The sequence below is a fragment of the Notamacropus eugenii genome, chromosome 1 (genome assembly GCF_028372415.1).
Source record: "Notamacropus eugenii isolate mMacEug1 chromosome 1, mMacEug1.pri_v2, whole genome shotgun sequence".
NCBI lineage: Eukaryota > Metazoa > Chordata > Mammalia > Diprotodontia > Macropodidae > Notamacropus > Notamacropus eugenii.
The window spans coordinates 90,320,627-90,333,145 of record NC_092872.1 but is presented as its reverse complement, the minus strand read 5'-3'; the positions used below and the strand labels follow the sequence as shown (position 1 = coordinate 90,333,145).

General features: G+C 42.4%; 1 protein-coding gene across 1 annotated transcript in view; it reads left to right on the top strand.

Annotated features, from left to right (window-relative positions):
* TEKT5 (tektin 5) overlaps positions 1–11,496 on the top strand; it is a 75,074-nt gene extending 63,578 nt beyond the window's left edge. Inside the window, exons 6-7 of the mRNA XM_072609090.1 lie at positions 6,901–7,055; positions 11,081–11,496. Coding sequence (XP_072465191.1) covers positions 6,901–7,055; positions 11,081–11,297 — 372 coding nt within the window. The 3' untranslated portion in view covers positions 11,298–11,496. The remainder of the gene's footprint in view (positions 1–6,900; positions 7,056–11,080) is intronic.
* The last annotated feature ends 1,023 nt before the right edge of the window (positions 11,497–12,519 follow it).

Below are 12,519 nucleotides of genomic sequence, written 5' to 3'. Positions count from 1 at the left end.
TTCCAAGTCCTTCAGTCCCTTAATGTAGAAGCTGCTAAATCTTGTGTTATCCTGATTGTATTTCCACAATACTCAAATTGTTTCTTTCTGGCTGCTTGCAATATTTTCTCCTTGACCTGGGAACTCTGGAATTCAGCTACAATATTCCTAGGAGTTTTTCTTTTGGGATCTCTTTCAAGAGGTTATTGGTGGATTCTTTCAATATTTATTTTACCCTCTGGTTCTAGAATATCAGGGCAGTTTTTCTTAATAATTTCATGAAAGATGATGTCTAGGCTCTTTTTTTTTTGATCATGGCTTTTAGGTAGTGCCATAATTTTTAAATTGTTTCTCCTGGATGTATTTTGCAGGTCAGTTGATTTTCTGAGGAGATTTCACATTGCTATTTTTAATTTCTTTGGTTTTGTTTATAATTTCTTGATTTTTCATAAAGTTATTAGCTTCCATCTGCTCCACTCTAATCTTTAAGGAATTATTTTCTTCAATCAGCTTTTGGATCTCCTTTTCCATCTGGCCAATTCTGTTTTTTAGGGCATTCTTCTCATTGGCTTTTTGGGTCTCTTTTGCCATTGGGTTAGTCTATTTTTTAAATTGTTATTTTCTTCAGCATTTTTTTGGGTCTCCATTAGAAAGCAGTTGACTCATTTTTCATTATTTTCTTGCTTCACTCTCATTTGTCTTCCCAATTTTTGCTCTCCTTCTCTTACTTGATTTTCAAAATCCTTTTTGAGCTCTTCCATGGCCTGAGACCAATTCATATTTTTCTTGGAGGCTTTGGAAGGAGGAGTTTTGACTTTGTTTTCTTCTGTTTGTATGCTTTGATCTTCCTTGTCACCAAAGTAAGATTCTATGGTCTGATTATTTTTTGGGTTTTTGCTCATTTTTCCAGCCATTTATTTACCTTTTGAGCTCTTTGTGAAGATAGCTCTCTGCCTCTAGTGGGGGTGGGGGTTGTACTGTCAGTCACTCCATCCCCCCACAATCTGTGGGCCTAGAGTTCCAGAAACAGTAGCTGTAGCTGCTCCGCTGCTACTGCCTCCTCCTCAGCTGCCCTGGGGCTGGGGCAGGACCACTCCACTCTCCTGCACTGGTCCCACAGACTTTTTCCCCTGACCTACCAATTTATTCTCAGAATTTTGGGGTTATAAAGTCTGGAAACCACCACAGGTGCAAGAGATTCAGTCCCCCAAGGCCTGCTCAGGTCTTGTCTTTTCCAGGAGCACTCTAGAAAGTCTGTACTGTTATTCTGGCATCTTGGCTCCACACCCTCCTGCTCCTTTTCTGCCCCTTCTTCTCTATCCTTTCTTCTTTGTCACACCCCTTATATGTGGACATTCCTCTAAGGTTCCACTCTGGGTCCTTTCTTCTCTTGAAATACCCTCTCTTGGCAAGCTCATAAACACCTGCCTCTTCATTTATCACCTCTATGTAGATGACTCCCAACTCTGTTTCCAGCCCTAACCTCAGTCCCATGATCACAGAATCTTAGGAACTGGAAGAGACTTAGAGATCATCCTTCTTGATCAATGAATCTACCTATATCATCCCTGACAAATGACCCACATTGCCAATGTTAGGAAATACTACTGCATGAGACAGTTAATTCCATTTTTGGAACAGTTCTCATTGTTAGGATGTTCTTCCCTCATATTGAGTTGAAATGTGATTTGCTATCATTTCCATCCATTGGTTTGGGTTCTTTCTCCTAGGGTCATAATGATGATGATGATGATGATGATGATGATGATGATGACATCTAGCATTTGTGTAGCACTTTAAAGTTTTCAAAGGATCTCATTTGTTCTTCACAACAGTTCAGAGGTAGATGCTACTGTTATTGCCATTTAACAGATGAGGAAGTTGAGGCAGACAAAGTTCAAGTGACTTGCCCAGGGTCACACAACCTGTTTGTTTGATGCCAGGCTAGAACTCAAATCTTCCTGATCCCAGGTCCAGCAGTCTTAATTCACCATACCACCCAGTTGCCTGAAGGGTCATGACAACCTTTCCTCATAATCGTTCTTAAAATATTAGAAGATATTTATCAAGTCTTGTCCAAGTTTTCTCCAGGATGAGCAACCTTATTTTCTACAAATTACATGGTTTTGAACTTCCCCTCTGCTTTAGTTACCTTCCTTTGTGTGTGTTCTAGATTGTCAATAACTTCTCTTTTTAAGTCCATATTTCTACTTTCCTCTTGAGCATTTGATACCTTGATGTTCTGTCAGCATCTCAAACTTATACATCCAAAATGGAACTCTTCTTCATCTCTTTGAAAGTTGTTCTTTCTCTAAATTTCTTTTTTCTATTAAAGACCAGCTACTGTCCTAGTCAAACTATACTGTTCTGTCATTCCACAAATGCATTCCATCAGTTGTTGTTCACCTTTTGTTTTAAAGAGGATCAGTGGCATCATGGGTGATGTCTTGATTTGCCAATGAATTGTATTTAAGTGAGGCAGATCTGTGCAAAGTCAGTTGTCAGTCTCTCTTTTCCAGAATCATTGAAGTCCAGTGGTAAGACAAAAGTCAAGACAACTGGTACTGACCCTGGATGAAGTGGATGACATTGACATCTTCAATGTCTGTCCAAGCTCTAAGTGCTCCATAGTGCCTGCTTTAGCAGCCTTCATGACTGTTGGAGCAAATTATTCTCATCCACTCATTCTGTCAAGGGAAATCAGTCAGTTGGTCAATAAGCATTAAGTACCTTCTATGTGCCAGGCACTATTCTAAGTGCTAGAGATACAAAGAAAGGCCCTGCTCTCAAGGAGTTAATAGTTTAACAGAGGAGACAAGATGCAAACAATTGTGTGCAAACATGACATAGACAGGAGAAATTGGAGATAACCACAGATGGAAGGTGCTAGCCTTAAGGAAATTGGGGAAAAGCTTCCTATAGAAGGTAGAATTTTAGCTGGGACTTGAAGGAAGTCAGGGACATCAGGAGGAGGAGGAATGAGGGGGGAAAGTATTCCAATTCTGGGAGACACAGTGAAAATGCCTGGAGTTTGAAGATGGAGTGACTTGTGTGAAGAACAGCAAGAAGTCTAGTGTGTCTGGCTCAGAGAGATCTTGGGAGAGTAGTAAAGTGTAAGAAGACTGGAAAGACTGGTTTGGAAGGGCTTTGAAAACCAATGAGAGAATTTTATATTTCCTTCTGGAAGCAACACAGACCACTAGGATTTACTGAATAGGGAGGAATGCCTCTGTTGTTGTTGAGGTGCTCAGTCATGTCCAACTCTTTATGACCTCCACAGATGATAGTACACCAGACCCCTCTATCCACCACTATCTCGTGAAGTCTGTCCAAATTCATGTTCCTCGTTTCCATGATACTATCTATCTGTCTCATCCTCTGTCATTGTCTTCTTATTTTGCCTTCAGTCTTTCCCAACATCAGGATCTTTTCTAATAAGTACTGTCTTTGCATTATGTGGTCAGTTTCAGTATTTGATCTTCTAGTGAATAACCTGAATTAATTCACTTATTAAGGAATGCCTCTCCTTGCCTTTATTTGTCTGTTGAAATCCACCTCTCTATTCATCATGGTACAGTGGACAAGGCACTGGTTCTGCAGTCAGGACATGGATTCAAATCCTAGTTCTGTCATTGACTCCCTGTGTGGCTCTGGACAAGTTACCTAACTTCCCTCTGTCTCCATTGCCATTCCAGTCATCAAATGAAAAGATGGGACTGGATGAGGTCTTGACTAGATCCACATTTGTAACCCTTTAGGACTTAATCAAATCACCTCCTTCAAGAAGTCTTCCATGGTGCCATTAGCCAGAAGAGACTTCCTTACGTCTCTCACAGTACTTCATACCTCTCTTAAAACACTTACCACATTCTCTCAAGCATTATAGTTATTTTTATAAATGCTCTTTCTCCTCCCACTAGATTATAGGATCTTTGAGGGCAGGGATCATCTTACCTTATTTATGTCTGCATCTATCCCTTGTCTCTATCCCCTTCATATATATGGCTTTACCACCTAGTAGGTATTCAGTAAATGTTTGTAAAGTGCTTTTAATTGAATGCATGTCCAGCTATACATCCAGGTATGATTTGGAAAAGTCTAGAAGTCCCCTACCTAGAAAACATTTTCCCTACCAGTCTGAAATTCCATTATTTGAGATAAGGTATTAGGGCTATTAAAATATAAGTGCCCCAGGGAAGGGAAAATTATTAGAATGCTTTATGATGAATGAATTTATGAGATCTTTTTGTGGCATCATAATCTCATAGATTTAGAGGTAGAGGGGACCTGAGAGGCCATTGAGTTCAACACCCACGTTTTACAGATGAGGAAACTGAGCAGATGGATATTCCAAAGACTTGACCAAGGTTTCACAGGTAGTAAGAGGGGGGATTAGAATCTTTCTGACTCTGAATTCAATTCCCTTTCACTCATAGGATATAGAACTGAAAGGGCCAAAGGTTATCTAGTTGAGGGGTTGTTTACCTTTTTTGTGTCATGGACCCATTTGGTAGTCTGATGAAGCCTATGAACCTCTTTTTAGAGTAATGTTTTCAAATATATAAAACTATAGGGTTACCATGGAAGCCAATTATATCGAAATACAATTGCAATTTATTTTTTAGTTTATAGGCAACAAGATAGTCCAACTAGTTCAACTTTTCAATTTATAGATGAAAATCTCAAGACCAAAGTAGGACATTTAAGTGAAACTTAGAACAGGGCATTTTTTTATGGCACAGAAGGGGAAAGAAATTGAGGTATAGGATATTGCTCAGGAATAGTATGGGCCTCATACCACCAACTCCTAGCATAAGATCTTCCCGGAAGTCTGTTGGAAAGGGTACCTTGGTTGGTTGTTGTCCTTCATTCTTGAAGAGGATCAAAATGACATCATGATGCCAGAGTCAAGTTTCATTGTGTCCGACTATGGCTGATCAGACCAATACAAGCTCAGAATGCTCTGTCATGGGTCGAACACAAATAATCCACATGAACACTTGAGGTGGATGCTCTAAATTTGCACATTCTGCATTTCCTTTGAGCTGTTTCAATTATGATTTGCTCATAGAGCACAGCACCTTCTCTGATGTGGGCATGCCATGCTGAGCCATCCTGTGCCAGTGCCACACAATCAGTTCCAAAGTATACCAGTGTCATGCCAAGAAACTGAATGGATTCCATTTGAATTATCTTAGGAAGATTCTGAAGATCACCTGACAGGACAAGGTACCAGACTCTGAGGTTCCTTCCCGATTTAAACTGCTAAGCATTCAAACTCTGCTTCACGAGAGTACAACTCCTATGGGCTGACCATGTTGTTTGAATGCAAAAATATATGCTTGCCAAAAAGACTGTTTTATGGAGAATTCACGCAGAGCAAGCATTCACATGGTGGTCCAAAGAAGCGATATAGGGATACTCTCAAGGTCTCTTTTAAGAACTTTGGAAAGAGTTCATAGGCAAAGAAGGAAGGGAGAAAGGGAGGGATCATTGAGGATAAATTACATAATTTTGCCTTCTATGCTGGCCTTGGGGCTGGGATTCAACACCTCTGCACCTTCTTGATGGAGTCAGTTCTTGCTTCTCTCTGACCTAGTCTTCCCTGACAAGGGATCTTCAACACCTTGACTTCTGGTTGGAAGCCATCATTTCAGTCTCCTGGAATGGTGTTGGGAAATGTTTTGATTCCTCTCCTCTACTTGCTAATTTCTCCTCCAGCTCCTCAACATGGCTCTCTCCCAGAAAGGTTCTCCTCAGATGAGCAAGGTCTATAATCAGGGAGGGAAAGTCTGAGGCCAGTGGGGGTTCTAGCTCTAGATCCTACAGGTTCCAGGTTGTAACTGGGACAGACTAAAGGGTTTTAATGTGGGATGAAACATTCCTGGTGTGTGTATAAGTGGTATATTTTGTTACTTTGCCTTACTTAAATACTTCACACTTGTATAGTATTTTCACCTTTTCAAAAAACCTTCATGTCTATTGTTTTATTTTTAATGTATCTCAGTGAGATCTGCTGGGTGGTTAAAGGTCACAGAGGAATGCCATTGCCCCATGGAGTCTTTCACGGGGTCTCATGTGTCTTTCTCTGTGTAGTCATAGAAGATAATCTCATGATCACCTTCCTATCAAAATAGCATATATTTCAGAATAGCAGAGTGACTCACAAGTCAAGTGTTTGGAATAACTCCTAGGGGAGAAAATTAAGTTAAAATTAGTCAACTGTTTCAAAAATAACTATGGAATGATTACAATAATGGAAACAAAAAGAAAAAAATAAAATGAAACTCAGTGGTTATGTAATTATAATGACTAATCTCAGCTCCTGGAAGGAACAGAGGAGAAATGTATCACCTTCCTTTGGTGGGAAAGGTGGAAGTCTATGGGTGTGGAATAGTACATATACGGTCAGGCAGAAGTGATGTATCAGTTGGTTTTGCTTAAAGGTTTTCCCTTGTTGTAAGTGAAGGAGCACTTAGGAAGAGAGAGGTAGTGTTTGTCCTTCATTCTTGAAGTTGACAAATGCTATCAGGAGGGTGATGTTTTGACTTGCAAATAAATTGGATTTAAGTGAGGCAGAGCTGTGCAAAGTCACCAGTCTTACTCTTTTCTCCAGAGTTATAGGGGTCCAGTGACAACACATAGGTCAGGAGATAGCTCCCAGAGAAAGGGGTAGGAGTGGGGAGATGGGTATGTCCAGAAATGACTGGTGGGGGGAAATATCAGTAAAAACTTTAAGGATTAATTGTGGAAGTAACAAAAATAATTAACAGTATAATGTGTTGGTGAGAAAAAACCTAAAGATTTTTATTTATTATCCACTCCATGATTAGGGGCAAAGGAGAGGTGACAGAAGAAATAAGGTGAGGTGGGGGTTGGGGGGATGCCACTGTTGCTAAAGAGGCTTTGTTGGTTGTCCAGACGATGCAGGAAATCTTCCAGATGGAGAATACCATCATGCTTTTGGAGAGAGCCATCATGGCCAAGGAGTGTCCGTTGAAGGTGGTTCAGACGAGGTTAGAGCACAGGAGCCGGCGTCCTAATGTGGAACTCTGCCGGGATATCCCTCATTTCAAGTGAGTGGAGATGTGGGGCTGTGGGGACTGACTCTATGGAGGAGGGGATGCCAGTATACATATGGTACGAGGAACATGACCCAGCATTGGTGAAAGCACTGCTAGAGTTCCTGGGAACTCAAAGTCAGGCAATAACCCTCATCAAGGTTAGTGAGTCCCTGGGGACTCCATAGAAAATGGATGACATCAGAGTATCTATCCACTGAACTTCGGATTTCTCCTGGCAATTTTCAGACCCACAAAAATGTGAATGTTTATAATTGTGAGTGCTTCAAATAATCCAAATATTTCCCCAGCGGGTGTGCCCCCCTCCCTGCTAAAGAAAGACTATTTGTGTTGATGGAAGAACTTGAAAAGAAAGAAAAGAAAACTGCTACTAACCTGAAAAAAGAACAGGGAGAAGAGGGTGGGGTTGAGGGCAGGAGCAGAGATTGGGGAAAGCTGCAAGTCAGGTCTCCTCAATCCCTCTTTCTTCCCTCATTAATGGAGTAAATCATGCTGGTCTAACATGGGAATAAACATTGGTGTGGCTATAAAAGAACAAACATTCTATAGTACATTAGTTTTGTCAAGCTTCTATGAGCTCTATCTAGTTACCGTCTTGGGCACATGGGAGAAATTGAGATCCAGAGATGTGGAGAACGTTTCAGGAGAGTGAATGCTGCTTTGGGAGTCATGGGATCTGGATTCAGATCCCAGCACCATCACCTAATAACCATGTGATACCCCCGCCCCTGTGGGTACTTCCCTCCCTCTCACTGGAGAGGGTGGAAGACAGATGGTAATGAGCTCTTCTCAGATCCTCCATTTAAAGAGGGCTGCCATCTCATGATTTCCCACCTGGTCACATCATCATATCGTTATTCCCCTACATTCCCCTTCCCCCTGCATTTCAGCTTCTTTTTATATGTGTTGTAGTCTCAATAGGTCTTTGCAGTCTTTGAGGATAGGGATGTCTTATGCCTTTTTTTGTATTCTTAGGACTTAGCATAGTGGTACTTGATAACTATTTATCAATTGACTAATCACCCTGGACCTTGAATCCCTCATCTGTATAATGAGGGAATTGGGTCCTCTAAGGTCTGCTCCAGCTCTTTGTCTATGATATGGGATCTCTGATTTATGATTTAGACTGTAGGTTCTACAATCCTAAATCAAGGTCAGACTTTGGCAAAAAGCTCAGGCCCTTGGTTCACAGTAGAACTAGACTTAGGAATTCTCTGTGCAGATTCCAGGTTCCTACCCTCCAAGCTATTATCCTCATTCTAGACTGGACTGCTCAAAAGCTCACAGATCCCAGGAGATATCAGGTCCATGAAATTTCTTTCCCCTATCCTGTAGATTTCAGGATAGGAGCAAGAGTGGCAGGAATGAGTGAGGCAGTATGGGAGGGAGTCTGAGAACAGGGAGAGTCCCAGAGAAATAAATGAGGCCACATAGAGAGATTCTGAAAGTAAATACTCTGTGCTGCCCTGATAGGAATGATGCCTGAAGAGATAACCCTTAGCAATGTTTCTGCTATTTCCTGCCAAAGGTTTAATCACACTGGGAAATGGAAAAGTCTTGACATTTAGGGTGGTGGTGTGTACCTGCCCACATGGAAATCTGGAAAGCCTGAGAGTGAGAGGCTCCACAGGACCCTTTGTTTTAGTGTCTGATTTGACATTGGTGGTCTCCTCCCTTCCATGACATGTTCAGTGGTTTGGCCTACTCAGGGTAAGTGCCCAGGGAACCCCCTCTTAACAAAAACCACATAGGAGCAAAGTCGTGGGAGTAAAGAATGCCCCCCTCCCCGAACTTTCTTCTATTGTCCTATGATCTCAGTTCCAGTTACTGCAATCCACTGTGTCGCCTGCTGGCATAGTTCACTGCCTACTTTGTAGGAAAATAGAGAAGGTGGTCACAGTGATAGTTAGGACAAATTTCCTGGGGTAGACCAGCCAGCAGCTTTTTCACAGAAATTTTGTCAGAGTTTATCTGCTGTTAGTTCCAGAGGAAGTGCTGCTCCTGGTTGAGCTCTCCCATCTCTGAAGTTTGCCAGTGGTAGGACCAAAAGGAAATGGGCAGAGGACATTTAGTTAAGCTTAGGGGTAGACTCAGTCGAGGCTTCAGAGAGAGATCTGGAAAGTGCCTGTAGTGCTTTCCCTGCAAAGGCATTTTATACCAGGGTGTGCAGAATTCGATTCAATTCAATAAACGTTTAGCAAGTACCTTCTATGTGCTAAGTGCTGGGGGCACTATACAGAGGCAAAAGGTAGTCTCTGCCCTTAAGGACCTTATAATCTAGCGGGAGAGACAACATGCCAACAAATATACGCAAAGCAAGCTATATACAGGATAAATAGGAAATAATCAACAAAAGTAAGGCAGTGGAATTAAGAGGAGTTGGGGAAGACTTCTTGTAGGAGATGGGATTTTTAATTGGGACTTAAAGGAAGCCAGAGAGGTCAGTAGGTGGAAAGGAGGATGGAAAGATGGGCACAGCCAGAGAGAATGCCTGGAGCTGAGCAACGGAGCATCTGGTTCCTGGAACAGTCAGGAGACCAGTGTCACTGGATTGAGGATGTTGGGGAGTAAGGTGTGTAAGAAAGAAGACTGGCAAGGTAGGAGGGGAGCTAGGTGATGAAGGGCTTTGAATGCCAAACAGAGCATTTTGTATTTGCTCCTGGAAGTAAATGGAGTTTATTGAGTAGGGGAGGGTAACACGATCACTTAAAGGAAAATCACTTTAATGACTGAATGAAGAATAAGTTGGAGCAGGGAGAGATTTAAGGCAGGCAGACTCACCAGCAGTCAGTTCATTACAATAACCAGGCATGAGGTGATGGCCCTAGAATGGTAGAAGTGTCAGAAGAGCCAAAGGGGTGTGTTCAAAAGATGGTGCAAAGGTGAAAGAGAAGGACCTTAACAGCAGCCTGGATTTGGGAGTGGGGGAGAGCAGAAACAAAGGGATGGAGGGAGCAAGGGCTGGGGAAGGGGAGAGAGTAGGAAGCAAAGTCCCTCCTTCAGGAATCTCTGATACGCCCTATTCCAAGGCATGGCATTTCCTAAGGGACATTGCTAAGGTATGGGGGTAGGGGAGAACTTCTGCCATGGCAGTGTCCTGATGGGACACACTAAGGCTGAGGCAGGTGAGGTCAAGAGTCAAGATTATGCATCATCTGAATTGGCCATTCTGTGTATCGTCCAGGACCTAAGGTTTACTCTTCTCCCTGCCTTTAGCTATTTTGTTTGGAATGGACACTACAGGGCTCTCTCCTTCTCTTCCTCCCTCTCACCCCACCTCAGTCAAAATGCTCAGACATCAGCATCAGCCCTATCACTTTTTTGGGGAGAGAACCAGTCCTATAATGTCATTGGTATAAAAGAAAACTGATGGAAAATTCCCTCTACCAAGGTAGATTGGCAGTTGGTCTTCATGTCTGAGATTGAGGCACTGAGAGGTTAAACACCTTGTCTACAGTTACTCAGCCAGGATGTTTCAGAGATGCTACTCAGACCTACGTCTTCCTTATTCTGACCTCTGTATCCATGATGCCACGTCAAGTCAGTGCTGCCTTATCTTAGGTCCCTCCCAACCCTTGCTCATCCTTCAGTGTCTAAACGAGGCTTTGTCCAAACTATTCCAAGCAGGCAAAGCTCTGCCACGCATTTAGTAATTTCCAAGAATGGAGAGTCCCCAGCCTCAGGCACCTCAGAGATGCATGATGGGGAGAGGGTGGAATTCACCTTGATGTCAAACTCAAATACCCAAACTAGAGTCTATCTTCTATTTTCCTCTTGTCTGATGAATGGAAGCATAGATTTAGAGATGGAAGGGATTCTCAGAGACTCTAGCTAATGTCCTGCCTGCCTTGCCCTCCTCCAGTTTTACAAATGGGGAAGTTTAAGTTGCAGGGAGGTTGAGTGATGTCCACAGCTACATAGGTATCAGAGGTAAGATTCGAAGAACACTGAGTCAATGCTCTTTCCACTACCCTTACACTGCTGCCTGACTCATGCCTGTTCTCTGTTCCTTGCCATAGGCTAGTGAATGAAGCATTCACCATCGATGACACCTTGCAGACTCTGAAACTTCGACTGTGTGAAGCACAGGACACCCTACAGCTTCTGGTCCTCACCAAGAATCGGTTGGAACATGATCTTTCTGTCAAGGCCAACTCTCTCTTCCTTGACAAGGAAAAATGTATGATGATGCGAAAGACCTTCCCCTGCACCCCTCGCCTGGTGGGCTATACTTGAATCTATGAGCCTCACTGTATTCCTAATTTGCTCTTCCTTCTCCTTTCCTTAATGAGCTTGGATAGCTGTACAGTCCTTGCTTCACCTGTTCAATATGTGACATAAAGTTGAATATCTGAAAAAAGAGAAATCTTTACTTATTCCCTTTTTCCCATTAATAAAAATATTTATAAAGTCAAATAAATATACCAAAACCACATTTTTGGAGCTTATTCCTTGCGATAGAGCCAACTTCCTGGCAGGCCATGAGAGAGGGCAGTGTCCCCACCAAGATTTTGGCAGGATTTTGCAAAGTCCCAGGAATAGAAGGGACTTCCCCCACTCATATAATCACAGCAGTTTAGAGGTAGAAGGGGACAAGGAGAAAGGGGATGTTGAGGGGCAGGATTTTGGAAAGTACAAGTCTTTTTTTTTGGAAGGATGCTGGGGTGGGTGGTGATGGGAAGTGGGCCAGTTTGGACCTGGAGTGGAAGGTGCAAGTAGGAAAGTGTAGGGGGGTGGATCAAGTTGGAATGTTAAGTTAGAGCCAGTTTGGGGCAGTAAATACTATGATGGTCTAGAGCAAGGGTAATCAGCACAGGCTTCAGCTATTGGAGATAGCCTCTGAGAGGAGCTTGTGAGACATTCAAGTTTGAAAGATTTAAGAACCACTCACAATTCCAGAGGACCAATGATGAAAGATGCAAACCTCCCTCACCCCACCCCAAAGGGGAATGGACTCAAGATGCCCAGTGGGGACATAGATTTTAGGACATGGTCCATGAGGGAATTACTTTTGTTTGATTATGTATATTTGTTACGAAGTTTTGTTTTTCCTTCTTTGCCTTCTTCCCCAATGGGTGGGTAGGTGGGAGAGAGGAAATATAAGCTAGAAAAATGAAAAATAAAATAAAAATGAAACAAAACCAGTGACAGAATGTAAAAAATCATCCTGCCCATTTCATTCAGCCACCACAGATGTATACTCTGTGTGTGTGTGTGTGTGTGTGTGTGTGTGACAAAATTTATTGGTGCCTAGAAGGCAAGGCATGGATAAGATGAGTTCTAAATAGAAGCTGGACTGTGGCAAAACAGATAATCCTAATTAAAAGTGATGGAGAAGGGAGGTAGCAACCTTTTGAAGAAGTACTTTGAGATCTGGGTGTGGAAGTCATCCAGCTTAGTTTGGCATGTAGTCATAAGCTGGATTGTCATCATCATCCTGGACAACTCCTCCAAAGTT